We start from the raw sequence: 25,418 nt of genomic DNA, 5'->3' as shown, positions 1-25,418 counted from the left end.
GAACGCGCCCGTAACCAAGCTCAAGCTGCCCTCCAGGAAGCTCTGGTTACCAAGGAATGGCTTCTTCGAGAAGCGTTGTCTCAGGTATGCGTAATTTCATATCTTTACACTTTTCTTTGTACATAGAAAAGGTTCTGACACTTGTATTTTTTCTTGTAGGTTGTGCATCGAGTCTTCACGGACACATCATACGACGATGCCATGAGCGCAGCCCTCAACGCTTCTCATGAGGATGGGGAAAAGGCCGGCTTCCTGCTTGGTCTAGGGTTCGTTGAGAAAGGCATCCCGCCTTCCAACTTCCCTTTGTATGATGTGGATACTGAAGCTGTTTATGACCAAGCAGTGAACCAGTATGCCGCCTTCCCGCATCCGGTGGTGGAGAAGGTGAACGAAGTTGCTGCTGCTGATGATGGGCTAGCTATCCTTAAAGCTTTCCTTGAACCGCCACGCTCTACTGATGGTGCGGGTCCAAGTGGAAGTGGTCCTGAAGCTTGATCCTGAAGATCCCTTTCCACCATTAGAGTAGATTTTTATTTTTGTATAGCTTCTTTTGTATACGGGTATGTACCCAGCAATCTTTGTAATATTTGGATTTCGATGGAATAAAGATTATTTGCCAATCCCTTGCCTTGTTTATTTCACGCATATTCTGATTTAACTTAATTTCTTTAGTACTTAGATAAGTTAACTTTTCAACGTGGTAGATAATAAGTTAAAGTTTTGCGTCCTTTTTCATGATTGTGCGGATAAGACCGTCACTTGCACTTAGTAGGATGGCTAAACTTTACCTATATCTGACCTGCGTGGAAGTTTTCCTCATCTTTTCCTTTGAAATTTTCTAAGTGTTTAGAATAAGTTAACCTTTGAACGTGGTAGATAATAGGTTGAAGTTTTGCTTCCTCGTTCGTGATTGTGCGGGTAAGATCGTCACTTGCACTTAGTAGGATGGCTAAACTTTGCCTACATCTGACCTGCGTGGAGGTTTTCCTCATCCTTCTGTTAGAAATTTTCTAAGTATTTTGAATAAGTTAACCGTTCGACGCGCGGTTGTCAATAGGTTAGTTCAGTTTCCTCTATCATGATTTGTGCGGTTAGGCACTTTCATTTAGTGGGATGACCAAAGTTTACCTATGACTGACCTGCGTGAAAGTTTTCCTTATCTTTTCTTTTGAAATTTTTACCATTTTATGTGTTTATGCGGGTTTTGCCGCCTTCCACACGTAACGACTTACTTCTTCCCATATTTATGCGGTGAATACCGGCACATCAGTGTGGGAAGTTCATAAGTATAAAGGTAAGGCTATCAACACATTGTGAAAGGAGAATCATTTCCATTAGAAGTGGCTCTAGGCCTTTTCTTTACAAGTTTGGAATTGATCTACATGTAACATTTGCGTAATTGAGCTCCATTCCATGTTCTTGGGATGGGAGTGCCATCGAGCCTTTCGAGCCGGTATGCGCCCTTTCCCAGAACTTCTTTGATAATGTATGGCCCTTCCCAGACCGGGGCCAGTTTTCCTGGGCGTTGTTGGTTCGAAGCCTCGTTGTTACGCAGTATGTAGTCTCCTACATTGAAGTTGCAGAGTTTTACCCGCGTGTTGTAGTACTTTTGCATTTGTCGCTTGTAGTTCTCTTCACGCACTGCGGCTAAGTCTCTGCGTTTCTCGGTTAGCATAAGGTCTAACCGTCTTTCCACATCATTGTCTTCTGGCTGAATCAAGACCCTTGGTGAGGGTAAACCAATTTCGACCGGGACCATGGCTTCAGTGCCATAAGTGAGACTGAACGGGGTTTCTCCCGTACTGGCCTTTTTCAGCGTTCTGTTTGCCCAAAGGACGTGCGGAAGCTCGTCCACCCAGCCGGATCTGTGTTCCAAGAGTCTTTTCTTTATGTCTTCGACGATGCTCTTATTTGCTCTTTCTACCTCACCATTACCCTGCGGGTGCGCCACTGAGGTAAAAGTGTGGGTGATTTGAAGTTCTTCCAGCCACTTTTGTAGCTTCTTGTCAACAAAGTTGGTGCCGTTATCGCTCACCAAATTCTGCGGAAGTCCAAAACGACAAATAATAAATTCCCAAATAAATTTTTTGATATGTTTCGCGGTTGTTTGGGCTAAGGGTTTTGCTTCTATCCACTTGGTGAAGTAGTCGATGGCTACCACTAGGAACTGAACATTTCCTGCTGCTGTAGGAAATGGGCCTGTCACATCGATGGCCCACTTCTGAAATAGCCATGAAGAGGTGACTGGAACAAGTTCATTCTTCGGGCGATGCGTGTTGGGTGCGTAGAGCTGACAAGACCTGCACTTTCTGATGTATGCCAGCGCATCCGTATGCATCCCCGGCCAAAAGTATCCCGCGTTGTTTAGCTTAGCTACAACAGCGCGTGGACCTGCGTGTACTCCACAGATGCCTTCGTGTACTTCCCTTAGGAGGTAGTCAGCATCTTGGTTGTCCACACATCTTAAGAGTGGGCCAAGAAAGTTACGTCTGTAAAGGATGTCATCGATGAGTTGATAATTCAGTGCTTTACAGCGTAGTTTTCTTGCCTGTGTTTTTGACTCTGGTAGTTTACCTGCCGCAAGGTAATTTATTATTGGTGTCATCCACGTTTCTGTGCCGGTTTGGATGACACAAATTTCCTTGTGCGGGACTGAAGGTGCCTCGAGGAGTTCAATGCGGATGTCCTTTCCCAAGTGGGTGAAGGCTAATGATGCAAGCTTGCTTAACGCATCCGCAGATTTGTTTTCGCTACACTTGACGTGTATGACTTTGCAATCGTTAAAATCGCGCATAAGGGTTTTTGCTTGTGCGAGGTACAGGGCCATTGTGTCGTTCACGGCCGTGTACGTCCCGTTGATTTGGTTGGCTACTAACATGGAATCCACGTGGGCTTCCAAGTGTTTCACTCCCATCTTACGCGCAATTCTCAGCCCGGCCAAGAATGCTTCATACTCGTCTTCGTTATTCGTACTTGGAAAATCCAGTCGAATAGCGTAAGTGTATTCTTGGCCTGCTGGGTTGGTTAGTTTCAACCCTGCGCCTGAACCCTCGTTACTGGCTGCTCCATCAGTGTAGAGTCGCCAGACATCATTGATGTCCTGTGCTGGAGAGGGTTGAGCCTCTTCCTGGCACTCTTTTTCTCGCGATGCAGGCACTTCCGCAATAAAGCCGGCCAAAACCTGGCCTTTTATGGCTGGTCTTGGCTTATACTTTATCGCGTATTCCCCCAACTCAATTGCCCATTTGGCTAGGCGTCCCGATAACTCGGGTTTGCGTAGAACGTTTGCAAGTTTGAAGTTGGTGAGAATGGTGATTGGGTGACCCTGGAAATATCGTCTTAACCTGCGTGAAGCGTGTACAAGTGCTAAGACTAATTTTTCGAGGGTAGAGTACCGGGTTTCTACGTCTGTTAGGATACGGCTGACATAATAGATTGGCATCTGGATGCCTTTCCGTTCAACTAGCAGGACCGCCCCGGTTGCTCTATCTGTTGCAGAAAGGTATAGGATTAACCCCTCCCCCGCTTCTGGTGCTGTGAGCGTTGGGAGTTCGATCAAGCGTGACCGAATCTCCTGAAAAGCTGCTTCCGCTTCTGGTGTCCAGCTGAAGTGCGTTTTCTTTAAACAGTTTCTCAACGTTGACACGAAAGGAAACGACTTATCCGCGTGGTTTGCCAAAAAGCGATTAAGTGCGACTAGTCGTCCATTCAGTGTCTGAGCCTGTTTGATGGTAGTAGGTGATTCCATTTTGATAATGGCTTCGACCTTTTCAGGGTTCGCTCTGAAGCCATCTTTAGTGACGATGACCCCCAAGAACTTCCCTTCTTCCATCCCAAAGGAACACTTGCTCGGGTTGAGCTTCATGTTTATCTTCCTGAGCGTGTTGAAAGTTTCTTCGATGTCTTTCAACATCCCTTCTGCGTCAGGGCTTTTGATGACCAAGTCATCCATGTAGACTTCCAAGTTCCTCCCAATTTGGGCCTGAAACTGGTTGTCCATCAGGTGTTGGTATGTGGACCCGACATTCTTAAGTCCAAATGGCATCATTTGGTAACAAAATGTGCCATCGGGCGTCCGAAATGCGGTTTTGTCCTGATCGTCAACGGCCATGTGGATTTGATGGTACCCCTTATACGCATCCAGGAAGCATTTAAGGCGAAACGGTGCTAACGAATCCACCTTAAGATCAATTTCGGGTAACGGATAACAATCTTTGGGGCATGCTTTGTTTAAGTCCTTGAAATCTATGCACATGCGCCATTGTTTGTTATTCTTCGGTACCATAACGGGATTTGCAACCCATGTTTGATATCTGCTAACGCGTACGATGCCTGCGTCAAGGAGTTCCTTGACTTGGGTTCTACACGCGTTAGTTTGTTCTGGCCCCATTACTCTGCGCTTTTGTACGACTGGCGTAACAGCCGGGTCGCACTTGAGCTTATGCTCTGCCTTACTTCGGGGTACGCCAGTCATGTCAGCTGCTGTCCACGCGAAGATGTCAGCGTTTTTCTGTAGTAAGCGTTTGAGTAAGGTGCGTGTGGGATCAACGACTGTTGGGCCAATGGTAACGGCCTGGTCAGGGTATTTGCCATTGAAGGCCCATCTTTCCGGTTCGGTGATGGTTGGTTTAGCCATCTTTGGTCTGGGTTTAGATGAGACAGATGCGATGCATACCTGGGGAATGCCGGTGATCATCGCTACACCCTCAGCTGTTGCCCATCCCATCATGCCGTGGACTGAAGATACCACGGCGTTGAATCTTGCCATCCCGTCTCTTCCGAAGAGAATGTCGTATGTGTGGTGTGGCTTCCTCATCACGACAAAATCCACATCTTCTGTGCGTGAGTGATTCCCGTCCGTAAGAGTGACGGGGAAAGATAGGATACCCAGGGGGGTGTTTGTGCTGCCGTCGAACCCTTCCATCGAGGCGTAGACCGTTTCCAGGCGTTCCTTGTCTTCGTCATCTAGCTTGTCGAAGAACTGCCTGTACATCACCGTTGACGAGGCGCCGTTGTCAGCAAGAGTGCGAGAAGTGATGTAGTGCCCCAGCTGGCTTTTGATGACGATAGGGCCTTCTTTGCTGGGTCCTCCTGGCACTCGCGGGAAGCGCACCTCAGCTTCCTTCCACGCGCATGGTTCTGTCGCTCGCCTTTTTCTTCCTCTGATGTTGCCATGAACCATGTTGATGCTGATGTCAACGGGCTTTCGTCCGTTGCCTCTGTACCGGTTATCATTCCTTCCTCCCTTCTTGATTGATGCCACAAGGTGTGCAAGTCTTCCATCCTTGACGAATGTTTCAACAATATCCTTCAAGGATGTACACTCCTCCGTACTATGACCCTTTGTCCCGTGGAAGTCACAGGATTTGCTTTGATCCGCATTAGGTCGCTGCCGGATCATTGGAGCTTTTGGCCATGGTAGTTTTTCGGTGGCAAATATCTCCGTGAGGCTGTCTACATCTTACCCTCCTCAGACCCTACCATAGCATTGCTATTGGTGGGATATACTGAGTACGATGATGATGATGATGAAGCTTTTGGTGAGTGGCGTCCACCGGTGTTTTCGGCTTGAAGGGTGTGTCTTATCCCTTCCGCCAACAAAAGGGCGAGAGCTGGATGAGGTGTCAAAGTTTACCCTTGACTGCCAAATACCTAGCTTCCTCTTTTTGTTCTGCCGGGCGATCCGAACATTGTTTTCTCTGGTCCTCTGCGTGTAGAGGTGTGTACTCTGGGGAAGATCCCTACCCAGTTGCTTCTCTGTCTCGGCAAAGCGCTTGGCCGCCGTCATGATGGCATCCCATGTGGATGGCATGCCGTCCTTACCCGTCAACGTGCGGATAAGCTCTGGGTATTCGGCGCCCTGGATGAAAGCGGCGCGAACAAGATCTTCACTTATGTTGCCCAGACTCAGCTTTTTGGAGTTGAAGCGAGTGATGAAGTCTAGTAAAGATTCATCCTCCTCTCTAATGCAGTTGAGGATCGTCCACTGTTCTTCAGTATATTTCCTCTGTTGGCTGAAGTGTTGGCTGAACTTGTTCTGAAAGTCCGCCCAATCATAGATGTGGTGGACCGGTAAACGATCGAACCATGCCCTGGCCGCTCCAACCAGTGTCATCTGGAACATATAACACCACGTGGGTTCCGTCCAGTTACTGACGGTTGCCCCCGCAATGAATCTGCTCAAGTGGTCGTCTGGGTCGGATAGACCATCATAAGTGCCGATGTTGGACATTTGTTTGGCACTTCTCGGGGCGATTGCTTCCGCAATGTCCCTTGCAAACTTGGACTTTCCTGCATTTGCAGCAGTTGGTCTAAAGGTTTTGGAGAAGTCACGTGGGTTTCTCCCCGCGTTCGTTGGTTTAAAGGTTTCTCCAAAATTCCTTGTCGGTTGGAAGTCCGTTTCCTTACGCTTCCCTTTTGCCTTATGGCGAGGGTTTGCGTCGGTATCGGATTCTTCCCACTCATCGTCCGAGTACTCGCACTCACTGTTCATGTTGAGATGTTGGCGAGTACTGCCGAATTCGTCAGCCTGTTGAAGTGAACGCAAGCGTTCATACAACTCGGCTTGGAACTCTTTCTGACGTGCTTCGGCCCATGCCTTAACTTGATCGAGTGTTTGGCGAGGGACCCTCGTCCGTTTCTCCAACTGGGCATCAGTGAACCCCAGTGAAATATTGTTTACTGCACTTGACCCGGCTTGGGTAACCGGGGTAGTGTTCGTAAAATTTGTATAACCGCCGGTGTTCCCCCCAGTTGCTGGGGTTGTGGTTACCGGGGTTTCTTGGTCACTTACTGGCTTTGGGACCGGAGTAACGTTAACCATTTCTTCTGAAATTTTGAAAAAACTAAGAATTAGTTCTAGCTTTTATGCACGGATGGCGCCAATGAAGAAACACTAATTAACCCCGGGCAGATTACGGATAATCTGGGGGTTAAATAGATGTCTCCCACGAGGATGAGGTCCAGCAAAGAAAGTTGTTCTTCAGGTGACATGCAAAACAGAAACCGTAAGCTCGTCACTGAGAAGGGGGGGTTCCTCCTTGTGACCACCCTCCGGCGTGAGAATCAGACTAGATTGCTCTGAATATAAGTGTATATTAAGAGATTGCTAGAGAAGATAAGATAATGAGATATCCGATAGTGTCCTTACCATTCCAAGGTGTTGGAGTATTTATAGCCGAAGGTAAGTTTCCAAGAAGGTACAGCCGGCTGAATAGTATTCATGTTCTACCAACAGTGGGCTACACACAAGCCATGCTGGTTGGTGGATAGGCTGCGGCCGATAGTGACAGGGCCAGCTGTATACTGTTCCTTTACTGTCGGCTATGCACTGTTCCACCAACTGTAGGCTACGCACGTCCCACAGTGAGGGTTGGTGAGTAGGCAGCGGCTAATAGTGACAAACAGTACTAGAGGGTGCTCCTCCTCGTACTGTTGTCGGTGAGCTGTCACCCTGTGATTGGTTCATGGGCTGTTTTGGTTAGATCGTCTATTTTGCCCATACCTTGGCAGGTATAGTACAAAAGATCTTCCAGAAGCATACGGACTGGCTCATTTGGGCGGGAGTATTCCCGCCTTGCTCATTCCTTCAGGTGACATTACTGAAGTATCAAGAGTTAGTGCCTTGTGCGTGTAGCCTTGCTATTAGTGCGGGTAGCCTTCCCTGATGGCTTGTATCCGCAGCTGCGGGAACAAGCGGGGTACTTCACCATTGGGAGGCTTTCCCTGCGGGAACAGCTGGCGTACTGCGCGTAAGGACGTCACGTCTCTGAGCATGGTGGGTCCTGCGGATCCAGTTGGTTTCTGCGCAGACGTCTCTCTTCAAGGTGAGTCCTGCGGGTCCAACTAGGCTCTGCTGGGACCTACCTCTTCAGTTACAAACACTTTTATTTTATAATTTTATTAGTTCACCTTTTATTTATATTGAAGGGATAATTATACAAAACAAATAACAAAGAAAGAAATACTCTGTTGTGGTTGCATATGCATGTTTTATATATATAGGTTTTTATGTAACTTGGAAAATTGAATTCGTAGTCAATCACCAACATACGGTTCTTTGGTGTTATTTGCCGTTTTCTTATAATGACAAACAACACTTGGTAATATTTGGCCTAGATTATGAATGTACAGTTTTCCCTTATAAAAATAACTGTATATATACGCGTTTTTATCAGATAATGTGTTCTTATATGTAGCTTGTTAAAATCCGTTTAGTTAATATTTGCCGAACTAAGAACTTTTTTCAACTCTATTGCTCGATTATAGATTCTGTAGTTGCTTATGCAGTTTGGATCGAGTCGCAAACTAAAGATATAACAAAAAATCCAGAAGACACGTATTAATGTATTATAAATACATGATAGTAAGGATACATAATAAAGATGCAGTTTCCTTACCATTGTTCTCTTTGTGTTTTCATCTGTTGGGAATGATTTCTTACATCTTTAAAACCAATATTTCTAAACAACTACTTTTTGAAGTAACAAATACAACTATCATTCAAGTATTAATCATCATTCCGATTACGTAAACCGAACTTCACGTTTGTAGAAACGCATCTCCCTCAAGACTACTCAGCCTCCAATAGTTCAATAACATATTAAAGATATGATCTCAACAACATTTACAAGAAATATGAAAGATTAAGCTATTAATATATAGTATTTAAACTTGTGAGTATCAAGAAAAATGTCAGGAGATCCTAGCTGTACTTAAAAATTGAGTACTCTACCCATTGAGAGCAACCTAAATTAATAGACATGTGGATGAATATATGTTCCATTTATAAGACTCAACATTGGTTACGTCAATTGGTGGTTATGTATCATAGGAAAAAGTTTTAGGAACAAACAATATTAGACTTAGACTCTTAGGTTAATTAAATCAACAAAATAACATTAAGTGGCTGTAGTTTAGTGGTAAGAATTCCACGTTGTGGCCGTGGAGACCTGAGCTCGAATCCCAGCAGCCATACTTATAAGTTGTTAATTCCGTTTTTTTACCCTCATTATATTATTATTTGAATATTTGAAAATTAATTATATAACTTGACCGTAAAAAAAAAGAAAAAACTTCTGAAGCAGTCGAAACACAAATCCAGCACTACAAAAACTTTAGATCTAAATAACCTTTGATAATCATAAATACGAGTTGGATTTGTAAAGATGAGTTGTTTGGCTAATAATAACATGAGTTTAGCTTACTAACTCTTATGGCACCAACTCCATATTATCAACTACACCAATTTATTCTTTTTTCCTTGTATAAATACACACATAACATTCCACATAAAACCATCAATCAATCATTCACCTTCTACACTTGATCAAACTTTTCCAATGGCAACCTCTACCTTCACTTGTTTTACAATCCTCTCCCTTCTTTTCCTAGCCGCCTCGGCTCGAACCCTCATCGAGGACACAGAGCCCGTGGCCCCAGTGGTTGCACCAGAAGCGGGCGATGATATGACCCCCTTAGGCGCTATCCCACCTAACCCCGCTTCCGGTGCAAGTGTGGTCCCCGTGGTAGAAGGACCTGACCACACACTAACTTTCTTCATGCACGACATTCTTGGCGGGTCAAACCCCTCGGCTAAAGCCGTCACTGGAGCCGTGACTAACCCGGTTGTCAACGGTCAGGTCCCGTTTGCAAAACCAAACGGTGCCAACCTCCCGGTTAACAATGGGGTCCCACAAGACAATGGGAACAACGGGATTATCAACAATAATAATCTCCCGTTCCTCACTGGCTTAGGTGGGTGGGACCACCTCAAACGTTTTCCAAAACAATAACAACAAAAATAACAATAATCTTTTTGCCGCCATTAACGGTGGACAATTACCTCAAGGTAACGCGTTACAACAATTCATGTTCGGGACATTGACCGTGATTGATGACGAGTTGACCGAAGGGCACGAGCTAGGGTCCGGTTTGATTGGGAAGGCTCAAGGGTTCTACGTATCAAGCTCGATAGACGGGAAGAGTCAAACAATGGCGTTTACTGTGATGTTTATGCATGGGAGTTATATTGATAGTTTGAGTTTTATGGGGGTTCACAGGAGCGCGGTGGCGGAGTCTCAGCTGGCAGTGATGGGCGGTACCGGGAAGTATGTGAATGCTAAGGGGCATGCTGTGGTGAAGACTTTCCAGGGTACTGATCAGCAGAACAATGATGGTACAGAGACATTGCTTCATTTTACAGTGTATCTTGCTTATTAGTTTGTGTGTGTGGTTTATCATTTTTATGTTTATGTGATTTTTATGAGAAACTTGTGTGCAAATATGAAAACATTCAAGGGTTTATGTCATTTATTTCTTTATGCTTATATCATCAATGAAACCATTAAATTATGATTTTAATTGAATTTACTCTAGACATCTATGCAAGTTAGAAAACATGGGTATTCGGGTGCATGAAGATTAATTAAGGGACGGATAATAAATAGACCAATGAGGGATTGTCATCTCAAAATTAACAAGTTTATGTAGATTTATCAGGGTGTATGAAGATTCCTCATCATCACGTGCTATTATTTTTATAAAGAACAAAGAAAGAAAGAAAGAAATCCATCAAGTTATAAAACATGTTCGTACAATCAAGTTAGAAAACACGCGAAAATAAACCATTGAACGCCCGCCCCTCCCACCCTTATGAATTTACTCTAGACATCTATACAAGTTATAGAAAACATGTTCATGTTCGTTCATTTAAAATCTAAACGAATAGTTCACGAACATAACTGAAAACGGACATATATGAACATAAATGAACACCAATGAACAAGTGTAAAACATATTAGGATGATTTAAGTTGTAAAGTACAAATAATGTTTAATTATTTTCTTTTAATATGTAAACCAACATGAACCTACATAAATGAATAAGCATAGACGAACTTTGCGAACATAAATAAACGAACAAGACATGTGTTCATGTTAGTTTGTTTAATCAAATGAACACAAACATTTTGCTCATGTCCGTTTGAACATAAACAAATTTCCCGTCAAACCGTGCAAGAATTGTTCACTACTAGTTTACTGACTTAATATATAAGTTGGTTGTGGCTCAATGGTAGAACACTCATTTTACAAATGAGAGGTAGGAGGATCAAACCTCACTACCACCAACTTATATGGGAGATATGAGGGATGGCCCTGGCTTGCCAGAGTTCCTGATCTCACCCGGTTTTACCGGCTCCTCGCTGTCGTGCCAAACGGTCGGGTTTTATCCGGTGAATCCCTCAACAAGTGGACCGCTAGGGGGCTCCGTCCGTCCAGACTAGTGGCCGGCTCGGGCTATCTTTAGCCAATGGGGGCCGCGTACGTAGTACCCGGCATTACTTAGTTGGCCGTTAAAAAAAAAAAGTTTACTGACCTAATGGTTACTTTAATTGTGAAATAAATGACTTGTAATAAATTAATTATTTGATATGATTTGATTTGATTTGATTTATGTAATAAACATAAATAAAAGCGGCTAATAAACTCTAACTAAGTAATTACAATTATAGGCTGAGGGGTGTGGAGCGCGAGAAAGGGCGCGTGAGGCCAGCCGCTCGCGCCCCGGGGCGCGAGCACCACACCACCGAGGCGCGAGAGGGGCGCGAGCACGAAAAACAACGCAGGCGCAAGAGGGGTAGCGGGAGGGAAGAGGCGTAAAGGGGGCTTGGGAATGCGTGAAGAGCCGTTGGGCTTGGGAATCCAGTTAAAATAATAGTTTAAGGAGGCTTTTTAAGGTGGCCAAGGTCGGATTCCGACGGCCGGAAACCCAAATCGGAAAAACGGGAATGAAGGAGATGGCTAGCATATTATAATTTAAATGTATTTTCACTTTTAGCCCTTGATCTTTGAAGCTTTATTATAATTTAGATGGCTAGCTTTATTTTCACTTTTAGCATATTATAGTTTGGATATTTAATGTTTTTTTTTATTTTGTACTTTAATTTTTTTAGATATTAATGTGTTTTTTTAATTAATGTGTGTTTTTTTAAATAATTTATGAGTTTTTTTAATAATACGTTTTTTTAATACATTTATAAAAAAATAAAAAAAAAACCGCTCGCGCCCCCTCTCGCGCCCCTCCACACCAGGGCCAGGGGCGCGAGCACCACAACCAACACCCATCTTATCAAGTTTCTCTCTCTGCCACACGTCACAATATTATTGGCTTGCGCCCCCTCTCGCGCCCCCAACACCCCTCAGCCTAAAACCCCAACTCAATTCCAAGACAAACGTACGATACGATCATGGAGAATGCATTCAAACTGCTTCTCTCATGTCCCTCTGGTCTCTCTTCTTCGCAGGTAACATTTCATTTTTCCGATCCTTTACTTATTTGTCGAATAATATCTATGATTTTTAACTTTTACATTTAGGTATCGGTGAATTTGGACAAATCGTACGATAGAGTTCCTCATCCGGACACTGACTTGGAATATTCCATTTCTCAGGTATTCTTTCTTTCTTTCTTTCTTACCATTGCTAAAACTGTATTTTAGTTGTAAATCTGTAGATTTTACTTAGTTATTGGAGCTGCTGAAATAGGCCTACATGATGTTGGAACCTATTTAGGGCTTTAGTATGTGAGTGTTGCAAAAGTCGCTAGTCGAGTGGCCGGGTACCTCCTAGGATTGATCGGGATGATTTAGAATTATTTGGATTATAATTTTTATATGTAATTTTTCACATATAATATATATATGTATATAAACATCAATATGAATATAATACTTGAACATAAATATTTGTTCAATTAATAATAAGTGTTTGTGTTCTTTTAAAGTAAAATGAACAAACACAAACATGCTTGTGTTCGTGTTCGTTTGTTTACAGGCTTTCATTATTCACATTGATGAATATATCGGTCTCAGTCTCTAGGCTCTATCGATTTTATTTGTGTTTGTTTGTGTTCGTGAACCCTTCATTTCCTTAATGAACGAACACGAACATAAAACATTGTTCGGTAAGTGTTTGTGAATCGTTCGTGAACGCATTATTTTCTTAACAAACAAACATGAACAAGGCCTTGTTCGTGTTTGTTCGGTTCGTTTACAGCCCTAGTAACCCTGGATACCAAATGGGGCTGGTGGGCTTAATATTAGTAAACCTTAATCTTTGTTTCAATTACTTTACTGTGTACATTTAGCCTTGATTATTTCATGGTGGAAGATTTTGGATCGATGAAATATAATTTAAGGACAAAGTTCTTCATTAATCGGATGGATTTCTTTCGGTTTCAGTTTCGGGTTTCTTGAACACACCTAAGTTAGTTTATGGTGTCTTCTTTGATTTAATTCATTGATTTATTATTCTGTATGTCTTTTTTATACAGCTAATATGGTTCCTTTTATCTCATTTTCAGATATGGGATAAAAGAGTTCAACAAAGCTCATCATTGTTCAATGGTAAAAAGTTTAGGGTGCGTTAAGTTATCTAACAACTCCGATTTTTATAACACCTTCACCTGCTTTAAGGAATCGAATTCGTCAAGTTACATTCACCTGTTAATTAAATTTATTAATAATTTGGATGCAATTTAAGATGACAGCATTATGTACACAACTCTTTAACCATTTTAATTCTTGTTGCAACTAGTATGGAGGACATGATGTCGTGGGACCCAATGTATGCCTTCACCTTGGTCTAACAGATTATAAGACTTTTGTGGGGACAAATCTAAATCCTTTATGGGAAAGATTTCTTGTTTCGTCCGAAGGTAAGTAAAATAATGCATTTTTTTCATGTTACATGCAATGGTATCTAGTTATCTGCAAAATCCCAATTTGATATTTTTGTAGATGATTGTAAGCAGTGTCAACACATGTCTAGTCCATTAGGTAACGGTGCAGTTGTAGAAACGTTTGACAATAAGATACTTGTGCTCCAAAGAAGTAATAATGTTGGTGAATTTCCCGGATACCTGGTTTTTCCAGGTGGCCATCCTGAGGTACAAATTTCTTATATTTCTCAATGTAATAGTTGGCGGCTTGTGGTCAATTATGATAATATAAAAAGTCAACCGTTTGTAGCCGGACGAAGTTGGTATTACATCATATAAGTGTGAAAACGGGATGCAAAACTCAGAATCGAGCAACAGTAAAGTTTCTCAGGAGATGTTTGACAGCGTTATCCGTGAAGTGGTTGAAGAGATTGGAGTGCCTGCTGCAACCTTGGTCAGAATTTATCCAAGTTTTTATTATTATTATTATTACTATTATTATTATTACTATTATTATTATTATTATTATTATTATTATTAATCTTGAGGTTTTAAGAAAAACCTTTAATGTGTTACAATTTGGTTTGATGCAGAACGAGCCTTTATTTATCGGTATATCACGCAGGGTAATGAATGTGAGGCCCGTTGCATTTTTCTTCATTAAGTGCAATCTTGAATCAACACAAGTTCAAGAACTCTATTCCAGTGCACAAGATGGGTATGAATCAACAAAACTATATGCTATCGGCCACGTGAGTAATTAAATACTATCATTTTTATCTTTTCAAAATATAGGTAGCAAGATGGGCGGGTTTGGGTAACGGGCCAAGACAGGTGGTTGAAACAGGGTGGGTTCGGTTTGACTTGCATAAACTTTTTTGTTGATTGTTTCTGAATTTTTTGTAAATTATTCAGAGTGAGTTGGAGAACATGGCATCCAAAATGCCCGGTTGCCATCGAGGAGGTTTTGTGCTTTACAAGTTGATGTTAGAAGCTGGGAATGATGTCAAGTGAATGTATTCAAACTACCAACCCCCATATTATTATTTATTTGTTTAATTTGAATTTGGGACCTCATGATACTTGTTTATCTAAACAAAACCACATTTGAATATGAGTATGGTAAAAATTGTTAACTACTTGTTCTTGTTTTATTGATCATCGATTTTGTTATAAACTGTTTATCATACTTAGTTTCTGTTTTTGGGTAATTAGATGGCCACTAGTCTCGGCTTGGTGAGTTTTAGCAAATCAAAGTTGTAATCGTTTTGTAGTAACTAATGATATGAAAGTAATATTGGCAAGTTGTATCATTTTTCTGCACTGTTTAGTTTACACCTGAGCTGGGTTGATGCGGGTAATTTTTGTTAGCTTTATGGGTTAATTTAGATCACTCAAATTATACAATGAGTTGCTCAAATGAAAGTAATCTAGCTAACCCGCAGCGGGTCTAAATGTGAGCATCACGTAACGCCATGGTCAACTACCAGTTGTTGCCAACACAACCACCGCCATCGCTGACACGACCACAGTCAGCACTGTCACATATGCCAAAACGGCTGTCACCGCTAACACCCTGTCTATACGGTAGGCGATAGTTAACGACTGTAGCTTGCCTCTTGTGGCACTCTTTCTAGCCACAGCCCACATGTACTGTTATAAATTTGATAATATTTATGTACCAAAATTGTTCAAAATTACATTCTTATAATAAATTTTGGATTTGTTAAACTATAATGTTTTGTGGATATAAATTGTCAAATCTTTAACCAAAACTGTAAGCAAAATCATCATTTAGACTTTTAGAGTGATAATTCAAATATATTACTTAATCAAGTCAAGTTATACACCACGTGCTTTCTAGTTCTACTAATTGATATGATATGACTTAAAATGTTGAATAAATCATTTTCACATTTGATATTCATGTGAATATATTTACGGAGGGAGTGCCCAAAAGATGAAGGATCAGGATGATAGCCACGCAACACGCCAACAAATTGGTACAAAACAATTTCGGGGTGTTTGTTTGCTCACCCCAATCGAGATAAGAAAAGGTAAAAAGAAGAAGAATTTAGGGGGAATCTGAGAGCGGGAAGCCCCCCCCCCCACCCCCCACCCACACACACACACACCAGCGGAAACATCGCCCTTGGCAATAACTAGCAATAGTTACACAAAATAGTAAATAAATAGGAAAAAAACATAAAATAAATAACTTGTGTTTGATTTAGATAAATAAAAGGAAACAAATTTTCATAAAATGGCCTGAAGTATTAAAAAAGAAAAAAATCAAATAAGACTAGGGGCAAAGTTTTGATGAAAAAAGATTTAAGGAACATGTGCCGAAAGTCTTGTTCTTTTTATAATTAAAAAGCTGGATATATTTTTTTAAAATATTAGAAGATAGACACATTTTGTATTGCAAATTTGTAAGTAAAATAAGAATTTTAAAATTAAATTCCATTTGGGTGGAGAATTAGAATCTCCAGCTTCCCAATGGTCGCAAACCATACCATAGATACAGTTGTGGCATGAGAGAATTTTGCCACTTGGTTTTCGGTGATTATATTAGCTATTCATTTAATCACATGGCCTCAGCTTCCAGACAAAAATACATTTGGTATTCTGAAAACAAATATTTTTTATCCAAAATTAAAGATATATATAACAGAAAACTGCCCTAGCTTCAACGACCAAAACAAGGCTAATTCAAGACTTAAAAAAGGAAGAAAATTAGAGAGACAACTACTACAAAACAAGAGTGAAGTGTTTTATATGAAATGGATTATTTCATACATACCGACTTTTCTCTAGCTAGAATTCAAGAACATATCAATGTAAAAAGTTTGTTTTATGGCTTTGTTTGACAAAACTAGTTGAAATCGTTTAAAATATAAGTGAATAATTTTTACTAACTATGAACACTTATAGTTTTATGTATATTTGGTGTATGTAATTAACAAGTGTTTTATTTATTTATTTACTTATTTTTTTTATAAGAGCTTTAAGATGTGTCCATATATTGCTTGAATGAAAGTTAAGTGTTTGAAATGCATGGAATATTACACCATGACATTTGAAATGGTGAAGTTTATAAATGGTTCCATTCCATTATCTTGAATGATCAAGCTTTAATTTCACAACATCAAAGTATGGTCACACAATATTCGCCTGCTATATACCGAACATTAGAATTCAGTTGCATAGATGATTTTTAGACCACACAAGTTGCTCATCTTACGATAGGTATGTTTGGTAGGAAGCCTTTAAGAGTTTTTAAAAGTTTCTAGCTTCAAGCTTTTAAAAAAAAATTCATATTCAATAGAAAGTTTTGTTTGGTTGAAAGAGTTTGAAGCTTTTGGGTTAGGAGAAAAAACTCCATATTTAAACGCTACTAGCGATTGAGAAAAATACTACAAGCTTTTATATTTGAATTTATAAGTTTTTTACTTAGTTTCTATCAACTTTTGTAAATTTATATAATAGTCGCGCATTTAACCCTTATTCAAAACTAACTACATCACGATTTTTTAAGAGACCATAACTTTTTCGCACGTTAATATTTTTAAAAAAATCACATCCTAAAAACAAATATTATATTCTTTTTAATTTAAGTGATATTGCTATACACTTTTAACTTTAAAAAATTAACAGACTACGTTTTTCCGGTTAGGATCGGCAACAAGTCGGGTCATGCGAGCTCGGGTCATGTGTATGACCAAATTAGGGCCAGAACGAGTCAATACAAAAGGTTAATTTAGTTCGGTTCGTGTCGGTACGGTTTTGAGTTTAAAGGGATCAGATCAGAACATGTTTCATATTAAAACAATGCTGGGTCGGAAAGTGATTCAGATCAAAACAAGTTGGTTTAAATAATTATCTATTTGAAATTACTGTAGATTTCAGTTTTGCTTCTTGATTTTCGTCACCGGTTACACGCTTACTGCCTTGCGCGAGTTACACGTCTACATTCGGGTTATGTGTGCACTGTCAGCTGGTGAATCATATACCAACACTGATTATGCGGTTGATGTCAGGTTGTTCGCCCACTCCGCCACACGGCGCAAGTAAGCGACTAGTTTTATTAAAAGCTTCAGCTACTCTGTCAAACACATAAATATATCTAAAAAAATACAGCTAACAACTATCAGCTTTCAACCACTAGCCATCAGCTTATAGCTAACAGCCACCAGCTAGTTTTGCCAAACATACCCAATAAAATTTGTTGATTCATAAGCAAAGAGGAGTTAATTCTAATATTCTAGTTTAACATATTGTGTGACACAACCATCAAGTAATTTCATCCTCTGCTTTTCAATTCCTACTGTTGATATAGAATTTATTGACTTCACCTGTGATTCTTTACGTATTATTTATATTATAATTTTCTTACTTTTAATAATATTATATTTTTCCTATAAACTAAAACATGAATTATAGCTTATCCTTGAAAAATCTTAACTAAAAAACTAACATTATAGTTGAAAAAACTGAAGTTAAACGTTTAGCAAAAGATGATATATTGTAATTAGTTGTAACATAATTAATGTTTGATAAACTAAATTTTAATTAGGTGTTTTGTATCAAAATTGTGTGAGAAGATATGCTCATTTTAGTAGATGTATAAAGCTAATTAACCTTAGTTTGGAACATCTTACCTTTCATTAATTCTTTTAAAATTTATGTTAGAAAAATAGTGAAAACACGATGGTCTACTCTAGTATTATAATTTGTTGTTCATATTGTATTATAGAAGGAATCTTGGAGAAGACACGAAATTTATTTTAAGAGAAGTATGTCAAACACGAGCTTAACTTTCTCCTCTTCTACCCATTTTTGGCATTTCCTTTTTCAATTATAATTCATACTATATTTTTATTTCAAGTAGTATTTATTTTTCATTGTATTTTGTTCATTAAATTGTTGCCCTACAACTTAGTGGTTAACGTGCATACACTCTAGGGGTCAAACATGAAACATGTTACGTTTGTGCATACCTTTGGTCCAAGCGTGCAATTTCTCGACCTTGGGGATTAAAACCAAAATTTAAACATACCACAAGGGCTGTCTATTGAGTCAAGTAAGAACCGGTGATCCAAATTTATGCACTCTCTGATTAGTCCTTCACTAAATAAAAGTCAAAATTGATTTACAAGTACAAAGATTGATACCCTCCTCGATAAAGACTGAAGACGCTAGTACTGAAGATTGGATTGACTGATGTTACCAGATACTGAAAGAGCTGAAGACTGAAGATCGCAAAAAAACTAAAATCTCAAACAACTTATAGTTTGAAAGCACTTAATTGAAGAATTAATAACGTTAATTTTCAACCCTGAAAACCCGATCCATTTTAAATTTTTTGGGGTTTTTTTTATAAAAATATATTATAATTGCAAGTTTCATTTCTTGTATTTGGGTGACGCTCGTCAACTTTTATTTGTATTTGAATTTAGATCCATTAAACCAACCCATTTTGTCATTTCAGGGTATTTTTGTTCATCGTTTATCATTAATATAATATTCTCGATGATTTAAGCATATCGATCGTTCCTTTTCTATTCATGTTGAATTCCAAGAATTTACGGTTATCGTTTGTTCGTTTCAATTTGTTTAATTAACGGACTCCGAGATTTAAAGTTTTTATTATGTTAAACGATATGCAAACTAACTAGGTATAATTTTAAAATAATCCAAGGATACAAAATTATATCAAGTTTATATAACACTTGAAAGTTCAAGGTTCAAAGTGTAATTAAAGTTTAAATAAGATTTATATATATGCATAAACTTCAGGGTGTAAATGGTAACATTGTCAAATTATAATAAAATAATTATATTAAATTACTAAGCCCCACCCCCCCCCCACCCCCGTACCCACGATTTTCTGGCAGCCGCCACCGATGGCGGCCCTACATATCTGGCGACCTTCAACCTCTTAAAATGTGCGTTTTTAAAAGCTCGTAATTCGTTGGACTATAACGGTGAATTATATTAAACACCCATAACATGTTATAACATCATATAATACCTAAATTAATCCGGGTAACCGCCGGATAATAATCAAAAACTCAATAATGAGCATTTACATCTATACGCTCAAATTGATAATATAAATAGGACCCTTAACATCATCTAAACTCGTCCCTATCAACCAAACAAACTCTTTAAATCCCGTAATCATTCGTCCTAAGTTCGAACTCCGGGGAGCTCCGTTCACCATTAATTCTTTACATATCCATGTAATTAATGTATGTTTTCGTTTAGTTTTTAGCCGTAAATTAACACCCCTAACAAAGATTGAGCAAATAATGAACGGATTAACAGATTTAAATTCTAGGGTTTTGATTGACGAAGATGAAGTTGTAGTATAATATATATATACATTTTTGTTTCTAGTATGTTAACAAAATAACTTCCTGGTCTAGTGGTTAAGACACATGGGTTTGGGCAGAAGGACCCGAGTTTGAACCCGGGTCAAGCCGTTTTTAGTATTTATTTTAAAAACCCTTTTCTTTTATTGTTTTTATAAATCAACTAGTTTGAGGCCCGTGTATTACACGGGTAATTTTTGAAAATTTTAAATTTTGACAATTAAGTAAAATACAATCAACAAATTGATCATATATTGTTAATACAATTACAATTAAATTAAAATTACAAATTACATAACTAAGATTACACAAATATGTTATAAATAGATAAAAACTTCTTTTTACACTGCATTTGTGATTGTATTAGTAGATATACATTGTTTTATCAAAAATCAAAATCTTTAGTCCATGTCTGCTTGTAACTCTTAATAAAGTAACATATAGGCCTGCTTATAACTCTCGATATAGCCATATATAGTTGTCCGTGTGACAAAAAAGGTTCTCCAAGTACATATTAACTCTAGATAACTCATAATATATATCCATGATACTAATAAAAAAATATTCATACACATAAAATATCATAGCTGTTAATCAATTAATATGATGTCATTTGAGAACATTTGCTGATGTTTATAAAAAAAAACATGATTAACCCAAAAACCATATACATGAACTTTGATGATATAATCATCCTTAGAATCTTTAAAATTTGAAATTGATTGATCATGATAAATTTGTTGCCATTAATATTCTGTAGATGACAAATTTTTAATTGACTTTATATTTTACAACTAAAAAATCCAAGCAACATAAAAACCGAAAATTTAAATATAACAAAATTATTTGTTTATTTCATATGAATGTAATTGCCAGGAAAATGAAAAATACATACTAACATTAAACCATGTTCAAATAATAGTGTGATTATTCTGAGTTAGAAGAATATTAGAAGATTTAAAGTTGCATAAAGTGAATGTAGTGATTCTTACTTATAATCGTTGAAAGTAGGGCTGTCAATTTTACCCATAACATGAAACCCAACCCAAAAAAACCCGTACCTGAACCCAAACTAACCCGACCCTGGAAATTCGAATCCAAGAAAATACTAACCCGAACCTGAACCGAAGTAATTCGGGTTGGTTCTTGGGTCCGAATTCTAGGTTTCGGGTCAACCCGAAAACTTTTAGTTTTAAAATCATATGTATTTTTAGGTATTAAAGGCTAAGCCTTAGCTGCTGACGTTATCAGGTTTTAGTCCAAGTCGATTGTTCTCATTCCACATATTATGAATCGAATGTTTATTATTTATTATTTTGAATATAAATCATAATAAAAACTTTAGTTAACACTTCAAAATTCACTAACGTCTCTTGTCAATCCATATGGAGAATACTTATTATATGTAGTAATGGATTACTTGGAATAAACCTATAATTTTAATGTCATATATTGAAATCACTTAAAATATAAGGACCATATATGAAAATTGGTTGAAAAAAATATGAGGAGGGCTATGAGATTGACAAGTGGCAAAAATTGTAGGCTTTTATTAAAATAGATAGATAAGTATATTAAAAATCTTTATATATTTAATGAAATAAATTTAAGTTAAATAATATTAGTTATAAATCATATTTATCACTTTTCACCTAAAAACCGACTTTTGTTTTCATTAAAGTTTCATGAAAATCCTATTAATATTATATTATTCAATATCACTTTGTTAACTTTATAACACGCTAACGTAATTCTTTTCAAGTTAAAATTTTCGTTAAAATCAATATTCCATGAATGTTATAATCCTCAATCTCGCGTTAAATTAATAGTTAAATTAGTAGTTAAATAATAATAAATAATAATTAATTGTTAAAATTCCGTTAAAGCTTAAAATAATATTATAAAATAATGCCATAAAAGAATAAAATATATATTAAAATAGTACAAAATATCTAAAACCAAGTTAATTAACTTTATAATCACGGTAGCTAGTCCTTGATTTTGTATTATTATAGTTTATAAGATTCGATCGTTTCGGTTTGTTAACTCGCTTTCGGTTAACATTTCAAGTTCTCTTCAATCTCAAGGTGAGACTCTCACACTCATTTTTACCCTTTTAACTATTTTAGGGGTATCATATATATCCTATCAACATTACAATTTCATTTATTCATTATTTATAAACTACAATTCGTCACATAGACTTGTGTGCTTACTTGATTACTTGCTCAAAGACTACTTGCTCATGGTTTCCTCAATAAGTATGATCATAAGACCCCCTATGCACTCAGGACTATTTGTTATGAGTGGAATAGGGACCCCCGATCCGAGTACATTGGTTGTTACCAACGGAAAAGACACATACTTGCGCTATTATCCAAGTACGTTGGTTGTTACCAACTGGAAAGGACCTTACTTGCTCATTTACACTTGTTCATGGAATTTTAGATTTTTATGTATTTATATCAAACTATGGAAGCTCATCAACTATTGATGCGTGTGCGCGTGTAGTAGTAAAATATAAAAGGATGGAACGATTTGTTCTTGCACAAGATCGTGTTTTAAATTTATAAAAGTGATTTCTACAAAGACTAAACACACACAAAATAGGCAAGTGTACCTATCGTATATGTAGAATAGTATTGGTAAGAACCAAGTATCGATCCGTGGACACAAATGTTTCTAACAATAAATCGTTATTTTACTTCAATCGGAGGTTTTAATCATTTTGGGGTTAATTTTTGAACTTTTTTATAAAATATAAATACTTATATATAATATATACAAGTGACCAAGACAAGAGATTCTAAACGAGTTGTTCAATTATGCGAAGGTTACCATCTAAGATCAAGAATCCACTCCATTTTAACATTGATAATTAATATTTGGACATGTGATAAATTGCCATAGCAATATATGATAGATAGCTCCTTAAACCTTAAGTGAGCATCTTTGGCACTAACGAGATAGTATGCGCATTTTAAAGCCTACCCTTTCCTAATGTCATACCATCTCAATGATGTCAATTTAAGTTGACAAGTAGTTTCGTAAAGTAGAAAATTAGGATTGACTCCGATTTCTCAAATACCAATTCTAACAACTTCGGGTGGTTGTTTCATCACACAACCTCCCCTTGGTTGATTTATGTAGATTATAATTACACATTCTGTTAACATATGGTTTCTTTAACTAATTTGATATCCTAAGCAAATCCATTTTCGGATTACCAAGGTTTAGAAAAATACACCATAACTTATATCTCATCATTTTTAAGTACAATATAAGGATCCATGTTTCGATAATGTATCAAAGTATTTCTACCTTTCAAGAACATGAATCGATCATGAACGATTGCCAATGAAATTGACAACCACCAACTTTGAATTAGTGATTTAAGATGGTGAACCATTTCTCATCAAAAGATAATTGTAATATAACCATGTACTTTACTAGACTACATCACATGTCTTGATTATTTATCAAGTAAAACAAAGCTTCTTCATAGATTTTAGATGGTAAAAGGAGTTTAGCTCATAATGAGCATAATGATAAACATTAAGATGATTGATAATAACAAATACATGATTAAACTTGTAAAAATCTAACCAAATGTAGATGAATCTTTCTTCTTAATGATGGTAATGATGGTTGATGATGATGATTAGTGGTGATGACCTCCAAGCCTTCAAACTCTTCACTAAATCTTCAAAGTGAGTGTTAGTGTGTGTTTTTATAAGTGAAAACCGGAGAGAATTCTTTTCAATGCACACCAAATGAGTGCAACATGAGCCACTATTTATAGGCAATCTGGATGGTGAGGCACGACCCCGTGCTTGATGAGCACGCCCCTGTGCATTTTTATGACATGTGCCAGATTTGTTTTGTCTTTTCTGTGAGGTGGCAACGGCCCCGTGGTTGGTTGGCACGGCCCCGTGTTTTTTAGTGACATGTGCTCAATTCTTCTTTGTCTTTTCTGTACTCTCGTCCACGGCCCCGTGCATGATGAGCACGGCCCCGTGCTTTTGCTTCCAAATTTTGTCTTTTCTTGTGTCAGAAGCATGGGGGCGTGTTTCTTGAGGCATGGGGGCGTGTTTCTTTGTTTTCTTGTGTTTTCTTCGTTTTTTTGCTTGTTTATTTGTTTGGGGCTTGGTTTCACCTGAAATTATGTTTTATTATGATAAGTAGCCATTTATGCTATGTTATTAGATAGAAATTGCAGTTTTTAGAAATTATTTGATGCCGAAAAGATGTAGATTTCTATGTACATCAAACATCCCCACACTTGAACATTGCTTGTCCTCAAGCTATCTTCTTATAAATATCCTCTAAAAACAGCAAATTTGGATTATAGCTATTCCTTAAGTGAGCTCCAAGAAGATGAAACAAAATAACCAATCTTTATGTTAGTGATAAATAAGAGGGAACTTTTTGTTTTTATGAGCTTCCGTTTATGCAAAACGTCACGTTCTCACAATGTTCACTCACACTCGGTTTTATATCTGATCATACCTGTGATGTATGTTTGTGAACACTCTTTAGCCAAAATGCAACTTGTGATAAATAAGCTTGTAACAAGTTCAAATCTCCACCTTTTGAAGGGTTGCATAGATCAGAAGGTAAAAAGGGATTTCGGTTTAGTGTTAGTAGGAATTGGTATTTTGTGGTGGTTCAAGGGTTAATGAGAATGGTAAATACAACTTCCACTGATTGTCGGGAGTTTTGAGATGTCTTCAATGGTTAGCTCCTTTTCTCCGAGTTTTTGTTTTTATATATATATACCTAATGACTCTTTTAAGGTCAGATCGTCAAGACCAGTTTTATCGAGGATGTGGATCAATTCTTCCTCAATCCTATTCTGAATATAACTTCCAACTCTAATGGATCGTTCGACTTTGAGCCTAATAGCCCCCACCCTCATTAGTTCGGTATATTCATGCTGAGACTGAGTTTGACTTTTTCTACACCTTCCTTCGTGGGACCAGTTTCTGCAACCTAAGCATCGTTCATATCTTTTTGCTCTTCTCTTCATTGCGTTTTTGGAAATTCCACATAATAGTGGCCTTTGTTCGTTTTGGCGCCACTCTTTTCTCATCTCATTGCTAAAGAGAAAGATTCTCTCCCTAAGTTCTGGAGGCAACCTAGGTTTTGTGAAGTATATGCAGCGAAGGAAATTGAAATCGAAAGAATGCATTTCCTGTTCTTTAGGGTCTGTCGGTAAAAGACCAGTGTTGTATTTTACCGGTGAAAATGGATAAAGTAATATGGTTTTTGGGTTTTGTAATTTGGTAGTGGGTTTGATGGAATATTACCTTCTTCCTTATA

General features: G+C 38.2%; 1 protein-coding gene, 1 long non-coding RNA gene and 1 pseudogene across 2 annotated transcripts; 2 read left to right on the top strand and 1 right to left on the bottom strand.

Moving 5' to 3' along the window:
* Positions 1–9,071: 9,071 nt before the first annotated feature.
* On the top strand, positions 9,072–10,238 carry LOC143633963 (dirigent protein 10 pseudogene; annotated as a pseudogene).
* A 2,009-nt stretch (positions 10,239–12,247) lies between these two features.
* On the top strand, positions 12,248–15,007 carry LOC143633961 (nudix hydrolase 9-like). The gene is made up of 8 exons (XM_077102166.1): positions 12,248–12,304; positions 12,377–12,451; positions 13,363–13,419; positions 13,596–13,716; positions 13,799–13,947; positions 14,030–14,173; positions 14,313–14,471; positions 14,635–15,007. Exons 1-8 carry the CDS (start codon positions 12,248–12,250, stop codon positions 14,731–14,733), a joined length of 861 nt encoding a protein of 286 aa, XP_076958281.1. The 3' UTR covers positions 14,734–15,007.
* LOC143633962 (uncharacterized) lies at positions 13,282–14,155 on the bottom strand. Its single transcript, XR_013153761.1, has 2 exons — positions 13,561–14,155; positions 13,282–13,501 (listed from the first exon to the last, which is right to left on the bottom strand). It is a non-coding gene; the product is annotated as an uncharacterized LOC143633962 (long non-coding RNA).
* Positions 15,008–25,418: the final 10,411 nt, after the last annotated feature.

Source organism: Bidens hawaiensis, unplaced genomic scaffold (assembly GCF_021521415.1).
Source record: "Bidens hawaiensis isolate Kalapana, Puna unplaced genomic scaffold, B.hawaiensis_p1.1 tig00006961_1, whole genome shotgun sequence".
NCBI lineage: Eukaryota > Viridiplantae > Streptophyta > Magnoliopsida > Asterales > Asteraceae > Bidens > Bidens hawaiensis.
The sequence above is the reverse complement of the archived record's forward strand: the minus strand, read 5'-3'. Positions and strand labels throughout refer to the sequence as shown.

Excerpts from the sequence above, each read along its gene's own strand:
- LOC143633961 (XM_077102166.1), top strand. The coding sequence starts at position 12,248 with ATGGAGAATGCATTCAAACTGCTTCTCTCATGTCCCTCTGGTCTCTCT. Across the intron at positions 13,948-14,029 it reads TTCCAGGTGGCCATCCTGAG|CCGGACGAAGTTGGTATTAC; the intron begins GTACAAATTTCT and ends AACCGTTTGTAG. Across the intron at positions 14,472-14,634 it reads AACTATATGCTATCGGCCAC|AGTGAGTTGGAGAACATGGC; the intron begins GTGAGTAATTAA and ends TAAATTATTCAG.